Genomic DNA, 14,602 nt, shown 5'->3' on the forward strand with positions numbered 1-14,602 from the left:
TCAAGTTCAACCCATTTCCACTTTTGAATGAAAAGAAAAAAGGTGATCCTTTATTTACTTACACATCGAACCGCTGACATTTAATTTAACGCAAGAGGGAAAATTTTATAAGAACGTCACATGCAAATCAGATTGATGGAAATTGCAACATGAAAGAAGCCCTTTTCGTTGGAAAAGGTGATAGCACACAGTCATGCATTTTTTTTTATAAGGGAAAGGAGGTTAGTCCATATTTAATGATACTAGTTACTAGCTAAAGAATATATTTCTATAAAAACTTAATATCACATATAGTATTTGAATTTAAATTTTTTAATTTGATATTATTAAAAATATAAAATATAAAATTTAAGTACTAAATGTTAATATCAAACTTATATAAAATATAATAAAAGGAATTCCAAAATTGATTATGAAATGATTATTTAAGTGACAATAGTGGAACAGTGAAAATAGGGCTGCTGAGTATATAGTAATATTATAATTCCTTGAACCAATACAAAATGAAAAAACCCATGTGATCAATATGCAACTTACTTGATCATCAAGGACTCTACTTTTTGGGCAAAAATAGCTTATTATCATTATTTTCTGTTTTTTTTTTGGGGTTCAAACTGATTATTATTATTATTATTTATTAGTTCATGTCAAGCATATTCTTCATTTGATTCCCACTCACCAATATCTTGGCTGCCCTTCATTTGGTCCACTTAGGATGTCAAAATCCGACACAAAAGTAATGTAGTCCTAATCGCAGCCCTTAACTTGTTGGGGTCTTTATCGAACAACCAACTATAATATCTAGATGATATAAAGCAAACTTTACTGTCAACCCAATCCAACCTATATTTCACACAAATCACCACTTCATTACTTACTTACACTCAAAGGTTGAAGATATGGTTGGTACAAGGAGGGCAACGATCAACGGCGAGATTCACTCTCAGAGAATTGTTGGCCGTCGGCTTCCCAAGAGGGGTCAAGTCAAGATAGCTATTGTGTTGCGTCTCGCCCATTCTTTTGCTTCTATCTTCTCTCGGAGCAGTAGCCGATGTGCTTCATTTTCTAGATGAATAAAAAGACCAGATTTTTCTCGGAAATCCTAGCTTCATTTTGTAACATTTTTTTTAACGCAGGCGGCTGTATTGCAGTAATTGTACATTGAATGTCTTGATTATCAATGAAAACGAATCTATTATTATTAGCTTCTCTTTTGGTTTTTTATATTAATGGTATTAGTATTCTCATTTTGTAACGGAGCAATAGCAGACACTAGATCACAAGTGAAGAGATACAAAATTTTAATTCATACTATTCTTTTATTTAATCTTTAAACCACTTTACCTACTTCTTAGAATATATATATATTTATACTCTTCATACATTTGAAATTTAATTTTTTATTTTTATTTTTTTAAAAATTAAGTGTTTTATTTTTTCAATTAAATAAAAAAATTAATTGTTAATACTATTAAATTTTTTATTAAATTTAAATTTATTACAATATTATTATTTTCTATTATATTACTAATTAATTACAAAGTAAATAATTTTTTATTTAAAATCTTACACCAATAAATTAAATAAAATACCTTTAACCGTGTAAAAAAACAAAACACACTTCTTTTTAATGTTCTAAAATTTGCAAGAAAATAATTGAGATGGGAGGAAAGATACTGTTGAGTGATATGAAGATGGAATAGAATCTTTAGAAATTTAAATGTCTAAATATCTACAAAAAGTAGATCATAAATGTTATGTTCATTGATATTAAAAAATATAAAAATGTAAAGGATTTAAATGAATTTAAGCAGCTCAGCAAAGGACAGGACAACTAGGAAAACAGGACATTGATCAATACCTAACAGACATTAGTAAATAAAGCGATGATATCAAAAACAAAAGATCTGACATTATTAAGCAAAACCCGTAACTAAAAGGTACTTTGGCTGTCACATTATGTAATTAATTAATAAACCTGATTTAGTGATAGAGTCGAATCTATTCCCTCCTTCATACACAATCCAACTCCATTAAACTAATCCCTCTTGTACTTTCAGGATGTGCATTGAATCAAACCAGCAAGGCATACTCCCCATTTTTTCAATTATTGATTTCATTGAACGCCTTATTATATTTTACTACTTAGTTGCTAACAATAATTACTAATTAAAGTAATCAACAATTAGCTGTTCAATTCCACTTTCCCCTTAAACTTGTGACTATTTCCTTCAAAATATATGAGACATTTAAGATTGTGACTCCCCACTAACCCCCCAAAAGCAAAATATCAAACCTTTTTCCCAAGCAACATTATCTCCTTTGCCTTAACGTTGAGAAGATGATAACCTTGTGGTGGGTCCATAATTGGAGGCTCCAATTATAAAGTTCTTTCATAGAGGAAGTGGATTTACATTTTAGACTTTGGATCGGATTTTTGAGAAATAATATGGAAAATAAAATTGGAGTGGTGGTGGCTGACAGGGCCACATGGGAGGGGAGACAAAAGCCACCGTTGGGACAATTCTGGATTTTGTGGTGCTCTGCTTTTTTTTTTTTCGTTAATGTAAGTGAAATGAATTCCATCAATATATACAAATGGAACACGTGATTTTAATGCAGACATGACATCAATACTTAATTTTATATTTTAACTATCATTTTGAAAAAGCAAAAAAAAAATCCTTATTTTATCATTTATTTTACGAGATTAGCAATCTTTCTTGTCGCTTTGTTTGAATGACCAATTAATCCTTTACTGTATAGAATTGAAAATTTTAACTTAAGGAATTTCATGTTCACACTTCACTCAAAACCAAGGATATTTTTTCTAAATAAAGAAGAGGGATAAAATAACTACAAATTTGAATATAAATTTGTTCACTACATAAAATAAATACAAAAGGAGTAAATTTGATTTTTTATTTCTCAATATATTTATTGAAGCGAGTCCAATAATTAATCTTTTTTATTATGTAAATTTATTAAAAAGATAGATATTAATCACGAATTTTAAAATTACTCTATACATTATTTAAAATTTAAACTCTCGACTATTAATTTGAATTTGTAAATTGATATAATGAACTATTTAAGAAATTTATTCAAACTTTCTACTTAATAAGATTTCAACTTAATTATCATAAAGAAGAAGAAAGCCTTAATCATCATCTCATCTTCTTCTTTATCATTGAAATTTCTAATGGCTTAATAGATTGAATTCTTGGAGTTCACTCAAAGAAAGTACTAGATGGAACTTTTTAGTCAAAGAAAAAAAAGAGAGATTCCATGACGTGAATGCAACAGAGCAGTAGTACACAAAGCCGAAAGGTCAATATCGTCAGGCCATAGTCAAACTCTGAGGGCATGACTGTAATATCAGGGAGAAACAAAGGGCAATAGTTTGTTTTCCTTTTATATATACCAAGGGACAACGTGCAACTGCTTATCACACAACTATAACGTCCTTCAACAAATACTTCCTCTGTTTTCTCTTTTATTCTCTAATCTCTCAAGCCTGTAGATCTTTGCAAAAACAAAACGAAAAAAACAAATGGCAGGTGCAAGGGGGGAAATGATCAACGATGGGAATTATTCGCCGAGGATTGCTGGACGTCCGATCCCAAGGAGGGGTCAAGTGAAAATTGCTATCTTAATGGGGATTGCCCATTCTTTTGCTTCTATTTTCTCTGCAAGTAGTCGCAGGCAATCTGCATCTCACTTGTCCTAGGTTGTTTAATTTCTCCCAAAAAGTAAGAGAACTGGGAGGGTAAACGTTGCCCAGAGAACTGGGAGGGTAAACGTTTCCCGTCCTAGGAAAGATGTGAGCTGTTTTTTTTTTTTTTGTCGATGTTCATATCAGTTTTGTACAGAGCTTGTATTTATAGCTTTTCAGATGAATGAATTTTCAATTTATTTTTTTCCTATCAGTTTCAGTTGATCTTCTGATTGATTATCATCTCTCGGTACTTTGAATTTGAAGAAAGGCAATTTTCAAGTTTAAGAAGGTAAAATAATATCAATCTTATGGAACTTCTCTCCATCTTCTTTGTTCATTTATTTTAATTTTGTGTTGATTCAAAGAAGAATCAGTCTCAAAAGTTCTCCGTTTTGTTCGTCGCATAGATCTGGTAGCAAAGCAATTATATTTAGTCATACTGGGCGATGAATTAAGATGACACCGAGTTACATAAAGGTGGTTGGGGATTTGTCAAGCGATTGCTTTTATCAAATTCTTGCAAGTTATGACCTTTGGAAAAACATAACATAGAAAAGTACGCTACGCAATTTCACTATAGCAGAAGGCCTAAATTCAGGACAGAATATCAAGTAGAAACTCCCGAGGTATGCTCTAGATCCGAACATGACCAAGAGAAGTTTGTGCAGATTTGAAAACGGTTTGTTTCCAAGGCCACAACACAAAAGCAAGCAACTGCTAAACGTTGATTTGCTCATTTGTTGATAGCAGATAAAACAAAGAGAACATTTTTGTCAAATTTTTGTGCCAGTTTCATGTTGTGCTATTTTCTTTTTAATGGCATTGAAAATTCGTCTAATGCATTAAAGTTATTCTGGCAAGCCAAATGCAACCTCAAAGAAACCACGGTAATGAATCAGATAAACCCTTGTAGTTCAAAAGCTTGGTATCTCAAGTTCCATCCTTGTAGTGCAAAAGGTGTGAGGTAAAGTTCCATCCTTCTATGACAGTTTCATGCATTGGTATTTCAGTTCCATCCTTGTAGCGCAAAAGTTGTGAGTTAAAGTCTTGGATGGCACAAGTGACCTCAGGAATCTTGACAGTTCCCTAAAACACGACATAATTAGTTTATTTAAATTTCAGGTGATTTTCTATAGTTTAATGAGCAAAGGATTGCCGAGGTTTCTGCTTACTTGAATAGTCTTACGTGCAAGCATCATCTGGGAATTTCAATGAAGTGAGCTTTGTCCATCAATACCCGTACTAATGCCGGATTTAGCCAGGCCAGACACAGAGGGACGAAACGTCCCCATTGGGGTAGTGAGGTGGCAAACTTTTAACCGCTGTTGCAGCCTGGGGGGCTGTAAAAGGGCCTAAGAAATTAGGCAGTGAATAGCTGCCAATGCTTTTTTCTTCTTTTGCGTATTCTTTAACATGACTTGAAACAGGTTCCCATGAAGATTTTAAATGTGTTACAACATTCCGAAACAGAATACAGATCTTTTGAAAAGCTTAAATTTGGAATTGATGTGTTTTCCAACAAGGGTTAACTTCGGTATATGGGAGTTATACACAAACTGAAAACAGGTAATCATTCAGATTAAGTCTGATATTCGAGTTCCACTACATGATGTACCCTAAAGGTTGACCTAAATGACAAGCAAAGTGGGGCATTTTCCAGTATAAGGGAGGCAAGAGCATCTTAACAGGAATACAGTCGGAGATAAACATAAAGTTCATCATCTTTTCTTGAAAGAGTTTACAAAGGGATACTATAGTCGCCCTCACTTCATAATTTACAAATGCCTATCTTCATGCTTGAGCAATTTTAACTTCAGAATTAAATAATCGGTTAAGCACGGCAGCTAGGCGAATCCCACCTTGAGCAAGCCTCTTCTCCACAATAGGCAACCGAGAAAGGAAATACTCATCTATGGAACAAAAGAAGAATATGTTAAAAGAAGATGGCATAAAGAAGATAACTGATCTGCTTCTCATCAAGGTGGCATCATGTACCAAATAACATTCTCTCTGTATTTTAGCATGTCTATATCCAACCATGGCAGGTTGCATGAAAAGCCATGTTGAGTCAACCGTTTGGAAGAAAAATAGTATTTAAAGGGATGATCAAAGAGAAAACAAAACGGTAAGAAAGATCATCGATGTGCCTTTAATGGTTAGCAGCAACCAGATATAAACACAACACATATATGCACCAAATTCAGGAACTGAATCCGTCATAGAGCAAGGTGAAAAGGCCAATAACACAGTCATGTGTTTAGAAGGCATAGTAGCAGTAACGTTGCCATCTGAATCCAACAAGTTTTTACTTCGATTTTACTCAACAATTGAGCATAAGATACTCCATAAAGAGGTGCCTTCCAATTATCAAAGAAGAAAAGGTTTGTTGGAGAAGAAGAAAATACCTTCTAATGTGCTTCCCGGTGTGGCATTCCTATATGCAAACTTACATGCCATCCTAACACTTTCAGAAGCATACCTGCATATAGGCAATTCATCATGCCTAATGTCGTCAGTTCCGTGTAACACAAAATATTATTACTTTTTCGCTACTTAAAGTAAGAAATTCAGAATTAAATTGAAAATGTGTTTGTAAGCTTGGAGCATGTATATCTACATCTTTCCACTCGGACATGCATGAAAAACTGAAATATGAAGTGGTGCACATTTAATATACGCGAAAGGATTAATTTGTTATTAGACATAGGCAATAGAGTAAAGCACTTTTTTTTGCTTTTAACATGCTTTAACAATTTTCATTACAGTTAATACAGTTAAGAAGTCCAGCATATGCCTTGGAAGAAGAGTTGAAAGAATAAGTTGTGACATATACTTACACGTTAGGACAAACAGTTTGATTATGTCCACAATTCTTCCATGATGATACATCATTGGACCAAGCATCCTACAATGACAAAGAAACATAATGACTACAATAAGTATCACACCTTGGCATTTGCATAGGCCATTTCAAACAGACATACAACTCTAAACCCCAACGCCAGGAGGAAAAGAAAAGAAAAGCCCAAAAACAACAACAAAAGAAGGGAAATCATAAAACCATATATTGTCTGCTCAGTTTATTTCAATATGTTACACCTTCAAAAGTAAAACAGTGCTTATTGGCTATCTGTAGTAGCTACTTGCACAAGTGAATATGAAGGAAATCAAAATGCTTACAGTAATATTCCTCTGGATGGCTTGAATCATTGTTGCAAGATCTGAGCCATACAATGTCTTCACAGCAGAATCAATAATCATGGTATCCCAGACCTGGAACAATGATAGTATTGGATAAAACTGCATTGAGATGGAACAAATAGGACCCAAACAAATATGCCCCCTTTTTTTTAATATATAATTTGTCTCACTATTAGATAGCAGGAGTGGCAAGTGACAGTTTTGGCTCAATTGTTACTTGTTTTTAACAGCCTATTTCGATGCCTGCTAACTAGCTATTATTGCTTTGAAATGTAATTCTTGCACCCCTTCCCATCATAAAAGGGAAAGTTTACATAAAGACAGTAACCTATTAGTGCATATTTAATTTGCTTTAACATCATTTGGTGCTTATCACAGGGAAAACAAGAAAAGGATGCTGGACAGAGAAGAGCTCACATGGTGAAGATTTGTCTTCCTGCGGTACCAACTGACTGTAATTGTATTCCCACCTAAATCTCCCAAGAAGCCAACATGAAATGGCTGTAGTCAGGAAAGAAAAAGTTAGGTTACTGAATGTAAACTCTTTTTTCACAAGAAATAAGTTGACAAATTTTCTTCCGTACTTCCACATGAAAGTGAGAAGCTAAATCAGTTTAAATAAGGATAAAAGGATAAACAGATATAAGCAATACAAACTAGATGGAGATAGAAGGTGAGTCAGAATAATTTGTAAAATTGTGACCTTGCAGCCAAAGTTTACATAAAAAAGTTCGTAAAATGAAATATAACATGACAAAGAGCCAGAATTACAGGAAATATTCATTGTACCTTCAAAAAAGTATAGCTTTCTAAAGCTATAATATGTGATTCTAAAACAATGGACTTTAAGGATTAAGCTGTAGCATTTAACAATGACCGTCTTTAACAATCATCCATCCTATGAACCATCATGTAACAAGACAAGTAAAAACAATGTTTGAAAACTTTGCACTGCACTACCAGTCTTCTAAAGATAAATCATAGAAAATGGAGTAGGTTTACACCAATTTTTGTTTTCTATTTCTTTTTTCCTTTTCTTTAAACTACTTAGCAAAGTAATAGACTCCAACAACATATTTTCTGAGTCAACGAATGATCATAAACCATATTCCTTAAACCCAGTCAGCCATTCGACCAATTCCCGTGTAACTGCACAGTTTGTAACATTGAATCTTTAGGAATACCTTTAAGTTCAGAGGTACCAGAAGAAGAGCACAAACCTGATGGACATCCCCAATAAAATGAGCTAAGAACATCAGCGCCTCTGTCAAATTGTCTGTTACCAACAGAAGAAGAGTCATCATATAAGGATTAGAAATATAATGTCATAACCTGCATAAGTGGCAACCTGGAGAAATAACAAACTTACAACTCAACTGAGGACTATATCCCTGATATGCTGAAAAAAGTTGCTTTGTATAGTTGAAAATGGCTCCAGTTACGCAGCGATCCTTATGTCCAGCAGTATCATGGCAGTCCCCTATAAGCATCCACGACTAGAAAAGTTAACAAAGTCCACCTCAAAGCAAAACTGACATTGCCAAAATCTGAACATGAATATAAAATGACCTTAAACTTACGGCAGTATTTATAATTACACTTGAAATCTGGAGTGTCAACATAGTGTAAGGGACTAGACCAGTGATAGTGCCACCTTACATCATCAGCCCAGGAGCATACAGATGCAAGCTCACCTCTAGCGGAATCGGGGAGCAGTTCCTTTACTGTAGCCAGAGCATCTTTAGTAAGATATTCCTGAAGGATCACAAACGGCAAAATCAGATGAAATTGTCATCATCTTCTGATTCATAATCAGTTGATGCAAAATATCATACTCTCAACAAATGAATGCTTCATATAAAATTGTTGGTTACAAATGCACGCTTCATATAAAATTGTTGGTTACAAATGCACAAAATAATTAAAACACATACACCAAAATCAAACAAAAGAACCAACCCAAATCCCTGAATGTTCAATTATTAAGCTGGTTCCATCATGAACACTAAAGCTCAATCTTGTTAAATAACAAATAATAGATTAACTTTCCTTAATCAAGATAAATGATTTTATGGTTCAAAACATTTGGAGAGTCCATATACTACACAAGAATATTTAAAAAAAAAAGAGGAAAGGAAGTCTCACCTCAGCTATCTTGCAAACAGCAAAATGACCGTCCTTTCCCCAACCAAACACCCCATGAAGCAGTTGCATAAGAACAAGCAGCCTTCCGACCCATAGTAGCTCATGCCAACCCATTCTTCTAAAACCCATTAATTGAATTCTGTAAAATTTCAAAAGCTAACCTTTTTATTTGTGTTTAGGAAGAAAAATAAATCTTTTTCATGCTGAATTGATTAGAAGATGAAGAAACAAGCAATAACGGAACAAAAAGATAAAAACCCCTTTTGATCCATAATAATCTTATTTTTAATTTGGAAAATATCAAATCAAAGCAAAGATTTTCTCAGTAACCAAGCAAAGAAAAAATCATTCAGTTACTAAATTAACCCACAAAGCACAAACCAAAAGAAGAAAAATAAACAAAAACGATACCGCAAAATATATGGCCTTTGATCCCCGGGAAAGTGAGAATATTATATTTTTCGTAAACGGGGATTAGTCTTTAGTACTTACGTTTCAACTTTCAACGGACTTACCCTCCAGTTTTGCCTGAGAAGCAAGTATGCCTTTCCGTGGTGGGTTAAAACTCGAACTTAAAAGTGAAAAGTAGAGGGGACTATCACTATAGTAGGAAGATAAATAATAAACTAAACAACTTTTTTACGTTCACTTAAGTCTTAAAATAGTTATTACAATTTTCTCACTTAAAATTTTCATTTTAGTTATTCAAGTATTAAATTCAATTTAACAACTCTTCATATTTACGTTTCCATGTTAGTCACCAAATTTTTTTATTAAGTCTTTATCCGAGTAAAAAAATAAAAATTAAAAATATATATCATATTGTACTTGTTTATCCTTTTTCGATATTAAAATTTTAAATTTTAAAACAAAAGAATTAATTATATAAATTTGTTGAAAAAAATTTATACTATTATAGTGTAAACCGATTTATTAATATAATATTAAAATTAATTAATTTCAGTATTTTATAACAAATAGACTTTATCAAGGGATGAAAAAATTCAACAATTTATTCAAGTGTTTTAGATGTTTTGAATTTTTAAAAAAATTTAGAAATTTTTTGCAAAAGGATGAATAAGTACACAAATTTTTAATTCATTATTTTAGTTGTTGTCCATTTTTCATTTTAATCTTTAATTTTTTTACCCTGATCAAGATTTAAAAAAATTTCAATGATAAAAATAAAAGTGACTTAAAAGTTGAGTGATTAAAATGAAAATGTAAACATGATGGGGCATATGTGTCTATTCAGCTTTTAAATATTTAACACTTGAATGACTAAAATGAAAATACTCTAAAAATTGAATGAAAAATTTGTAAGAAATTTTTAGTGACTAAAATAAAAACACATTAAAAACTGGGTGACTAAATAAAAAGTTTACCCTTAATATATTGTTGGAAATAGGACTATACGAGTTTGATGATTTTTTAAAAGTAGTAATTATATTTAGGGCCAGTTCTTTATTACTTTTGAAAAATGCTTTTGAAGTACCGTGGAAAAGTACTGTTTAGAAGTGCTTTTGAAAAATTTGAGTGTTTGATATTGCTGTCAAAAAGTAGTTTTGAGAAATAAGTTGTCTATTTTAGACATGATATGATAAAGTAACAAATATGTATTTAAATAATGTTTAAATTAGTTAATATTATGATATTTTAGTAAAATTATAAAAAATAATTTATTATAACTTATTGTTAATATTTTAATATATAATATTAATTTTAAATATTTCTAAGTAATTAATATTATTTATTTATTAAATTTAATTAGAATATATAAACTATATTTAAATATTTAAATATAATAATTAAATATTTGTAATTAGATATTGACACAATTGTATTATTTTAAAAATTATTTTTATTTTTAATTAATGCTTTTAACACATTTGTATTATTTTATTTTAAAATGTATTTGAATATATAACTCATATTAGATATTAACATAATATAGAAAATATAAACCTAACAAATTAAAATATTACATATATTTAGATTAAAGTTTTAAAAAAGGGATAATATTTATATACCAAATATAAATACTAAAAATTTTGGGAGAAGGCAAAGGTTAAAAATGTAAATAGAAGTCAAAAAGTGCTTTTTTTTTTTAGTTGAAAATTTTTCTGAAATGATGTCTGTTCTTTATTGTTTTTCAGGGAAAAGTACTTTTACATGCAAAAGCTTATCTAAAAAGCAATAAAGAACACAGCCTTAGTAACATTTAATTTGACTTCTACTCTTGATTTGATAAAAAAAATATAATTAACTAATTATACTAAATTTAAAAAACAAACTAATAATACAAAATTATGATACGTGGGTAAAAATATATTTATGAAAATTAATATTAAAAACAAATAATACTTTAGTTAATATGACAAAAAAAAATATAAGCCCATCACTTGTTATTTTTTCTATTTTTATATTACAGATATAAAAGATAAAAACAAATAATATTTTAGTGATTATCATTATTAAACATTTAAAAATTAATATTAAAGCTTTGGAATCATGATATAATTTTTACCGAATAAAAATGCAAATAACACATCAGAAATAAATGTTGAATTCATATACCAAAAATATATTAACTCAACTTAAAAATACAAATAACTCAATTCAAAACTATTAGATTTAAGTTGTTATTTTTCTCCTCTTAATTTATATAAAAGGTTTGAGTCACGTCTCCCACCCAATATTGTATATCTAGTTGTTCTCATTCCTGTACCGCAATCTCAGCAGCTCCTCTAAGCCTTCCTTGCTCTGGGTGTAGGGTGTTGACTCGACTGACAGGTGCACCTACCATATTGAAACTCTGTTTAACACTCCATATAGGTCACTGACCAAAGGAAGATATATCCACTCAAAGTTTGGTGGACTCTGAGCAAATGGTACTGATGAATCTGATACTCCCCCAAAATTGGCAGCTTCCTTGAGTTACGACTGCGAAAACAATTCAATGGAAGATAGGATTTTTTTTCCTTTTAATAAAAGTAGAGGTATCAATTCTCTACTAAAACTTGAATACAAAATAATCGATTTTCACAATACTAAAGATTGAAATGATATAATTACGAAATTGATATGAAAAACATAACCTTTGTTAATGTAAAATATAAGGCTAGTAATAAAATGAAATTTTTATTGTTTGCTTAGTGCTTCTAATCACGACAATTTTGGAATAGAGGAATGGTTTTGGTCTCGCCTTTTTTCTCTTTTTCAATTCCAAACAATTCGATAAAAACAAGTAATCAATGCCGTGGCTCACTTCGACACCACTTTTTGGGATTTTCAAATGAAGTGATGATCGAGGAACTTTTATTACCGTAAGGAGGACGTATTTCTGAATCATATTATTCATTTTTATCCAAAGGATATAATCTGTTTTTGCTTTATCAGACTGCAGACTGTAGAGCCAAAAGATATAAACAAAAAAAAATGAAGGCAATAGTTATAACTACAGGAGGAGGCCCAGAGGTGTTGCAATTGCAACAAGTAGAAGACCCAGAACTCAAAGATGATGAGGTTCTCATCAAGGTAGAAGCTACCGCTCTAAACCGGGCTGATACTCTACAGAGAAAAGGTTCCTACCCTCCTCCAAAGGGTGCTAGCCCTTACCCTGGTCTTGAATGTTCTGGTACTATCCAAGCCGTTGGCAAGAATGTTCTGGGCTGGAGAGTTGGTGATCAGGTAATTCATAATTCATATGGGTATGATTGGAAATGTTTGATCTTTTTTGTCTTATGGATGATCCATTAGTTTTCATAATCTCAGGTCTAAAGATCAGATTTTTTTTCTTTTTTTGAGGGTTTTGGAACATGGGTATTGCTGTATATGGGGCTGCAACTTGAATGAGTAGATTGTTTCTCTGTTTTATGTAGGTGTGTGCTCTTCTTAGTGGAGGTGGATATGCTGAGAAAGTGGCAGTCCCAGCTGGTCAAGTTCTTCCAATCCCACTTGGGGTTTCCCTCAAAGAAGCTGCTGGTTTACCTGAAGTTGCTTGTACTGTTTGGTCCACTGTTTTTATGATGAGTCGATTATCTGCTAGGGAGACATTCTTGGTATCTTCTATATCCACTATGTTTTCTACATATCTTTCAATTTTGTTTTGGCCTAGTTTGATGCTGCATAATCTTTGGGTTACTAGGGTAACTCAATTTAGCAAAAATGATTGATGGGTTAGCTTTAGCTTGAAGTTTCTTGATCATCTTAGGACACTATAGATCAAGCCATTTGTGCCGATTTCCCCCTCTAATATCTACTAGTTTGTTGGCTGATCTTTTGATGGGAGGCTAACATGGCTAACATAACTAACACGATATTAAAATATCAGGTCCATGGTGGTTCAAGTGGGATTGGCACTTTTGCAATTCAGATAGCTAAGAGCAAAGGAGCAACAGTGTTTGCTACAGCAGGTCTACCGTCTACCTGTAACAATGATTGTACTGTGAATTCCGTGTTTTCATTTGTTCTTATATTTAGACGTGGTAGTGTTGATCTCCAGGGAATGAAGAAAAGTTAGCTTTCTGCAAGAGTCTTGGAGCTGATTTGTGCATCAATTATAAGACAGAGGATTTTGTTGCGTGCATTAAGGAAGAAACTGGAGGGAAGGGTATGCTCTGTAGTTTTGAATCATTGGTTTTTTATTAGTACCCACAGTTTCTCAGCAATCAAACAACCATTCTAAATTAACAAATTTTTAATGGCAGGTGTCGATGTGATTCTGGATTGCATCGGGGCAGCGTACCTTCAGCGAAACCTGGACAGTTTAAATTTTGATGGAAGGCTTTGTATCATTGGCTTGCAGGGTGGAGCTGTGACCGAAATTAAACTTAATACTTTATTTCCAAAGCGCCTCACAGTGCAAGGTAGTAGCCAACATGAAGAACATATAACAGAGCACTACATTGTTTACAAATATTCTCAAGCCTCATACATCTCCACAGATGCACCCACTTCTCACCAAGCCTTTGCTTTCCCTAAATTGAAACATTCACATATCTTGAAAACTGCTGCTAAAAATCGTTACAGCTTTAGTGGGTGTAGCGGAAATCATAGATTGATATAGGATTGTAATTTGATACTTTTTCTTTTTTGTATTTAGGGGCTGCGTTGCGACCAAGAAATCCAGAAAACAAAGCAATGGTTGTTAATGAAGTGGAGAAGAATGTTTGGCCAGAAATCGTGGCGGGCAAGGTGAAGCCTATCATCTACAAATCATTTCCCTTATCTGAGGCTGGGGAGGCTCATAAGCTAATGGAAAGTAATGAGCATATTGGGAAGATACTGCTTGTTCCATGATGCTGCTAATGGTTTTATCTTATATTGTGACAATGGTGTGTCTTTTGATAATACAATGGAGCCACTTGTTACTGTGTAGTGTGTACCAATTTGAAATCATGCAGAACTGATGTGAAAGATTTCTAATACTTGCCAATGGCATTGTCTGATAAATATAATAAGAACAAGTTAATTACCAACAGCTTAATGCTTGCTAATGGCATTGGATATTTTGTTTAAAAGGCCTAAGGCTTATAT

At 32.4% G+C, this 14,602-nt stretch overlaps 2 protein-coding genes across 5 annotated transcripts; one reads left to right on the forward strand and one right to left on the reverse strand.

Moving 5' to 3' along the window:
* Window positions 1-5,263: 5,263 nt before the first annotated feature.
* LOC107924489 (endonuclease 4) lies at window positions 5,264-9,699 on the reverse strand. 3 transcript variants are annotated; one of them, XM_041093930.1, is made up of 10 exons: window positions 9,580-9,699; window positions 9,065-9,203; window positions 8,500-8,674; window positions 8,289-8,399; window positions 8,140-8,195; window positions 7,337-7,420; window positions 6,899-6,991; window positions 6,556-6,623; window positions 6,124-6,197; window positions 5,264-5,628 (listed from the first exon to the last, which is right to left on the reverse strand). In XM_041093930.1, the coding sequence occupies exons 2-10, from the start codon at window positions 9,191-9,193 to the stop codon at window positions 5,510-5,512; spliced, it is 909 nt and encodes a 302-aa protein (XP_040949864.1). In that variant the 5' UTR covers window positions 9,194-9,203; window positions 9,580-9,699; the 3' UTR covers window positions 5,264-5,509. The 3 variants fall into 3 exon arrangements, with proteins under 3 accessions (XP_040949864.1, XP_040949865.1, XP_016710454.1); XM_041093931.1 differs by having other exon boundaries at window positions 9,557-9,696; XM_016854965.2 differs by having other exon boundaries at window positions 9,476-9,644.
* Window positions 9,700-11,761: 2,062 nt separating this feature from the next.
* On the forward strand, window positions 11,762-14,546 carry LOC107924070 (quinone oxidoreductase PIG3). Of its 2 annotated transcripts, none has more exons than XM_041093932.1 (7): window positions 11,762-12,063; window positions 12,464-12,754; window positions 12,946-13,125; window positions 13,398-13,479; window positions 13,569-13,676; window positions 13,774-13,932; window positions 14,169-14,546. In XM_041093932.1, exons 2-7 carry the CDS (start codon window positions 12,503-12,505, stop codon window positions 14,363-14,365), a joined length of 978 nt encoding a protein of 325 aa, XP_040949866.1. In that variant the 5' UTR covers window positions 11,762-12,063; window positions 12,464-12,502; the 3' UTR covers window positions 14,366-14,546. The 2 variants fall into 2 exon arrangements, with proteins under 2 accessions (XP_040949866.1, XP_016709830.1); XM_016854341.2 differs by lacking the exon at window positions 11,762-12,063 and adding an exon at window positions 12,082-12,390.
* Window positions 14,547-14,602: the final 56 nt, after the last annotated feature.

The sequence above is a fragment of the Gossypium hirsutum genome, chromosome D05 (genome assembly GCF_007990345.1).
Source record: "Gossypium hirsutum isolate 1008001.06 chromosome D05, Gossypium_hirsutum_v2.1, whole genome shotgun sequence".
Classification (NCBI taxonomy): domain Eukaryota; kingdom Viridiplantae; phylum Streptophyta; class Magnoliopsida; order Malvales; family Malvaceae; genus Gossypium; species Gossypium hirsutum.

Coding starts and splice junctions, on each gene's coding strand:
- LOC107924489 (XM_041093930.1), bottom strand. CDS start 9,193: ATGGGTTTTAGAAGAATGGGTTGGCATGAGCTACTATGGGTCGGAAGG. Junction 7,421..8,139: donor TTATTGGGGATGTCCATCAG/GTTTGTGCTCTT, acceptor TCCTGACTACAG/CCATTTCATGTTGGCTTCTT. Junction 6,992..7,336: donor GGAAGACAAATCTTCACCAT/GTGAGCTCTTCT, acceptor TCATTGTTCCAG/GTCTGGGATACCATGATTAT.
- LOC107924070 (XM_041093932.1), top strand. CDS start 12,503: ATGAAGGCAATAGTTATAACTACAGGAGGAGGCCCAGAGGTGTTGCAA. Junction 13,126..13,397: donor CTGCTAGGGAGACATTCTTG/GTATCTTCTATA, acceptor TTAAAATATCAG/GTCCATGGTGGTTCAAGTGG. Junction 13,480..13,568: donor AACAGTGTTTGCTACAGCAG/GTCTACCGTCTA, acceptor GTTGATCTCCAG/GGAATGAAGAAAAGTTAGCT.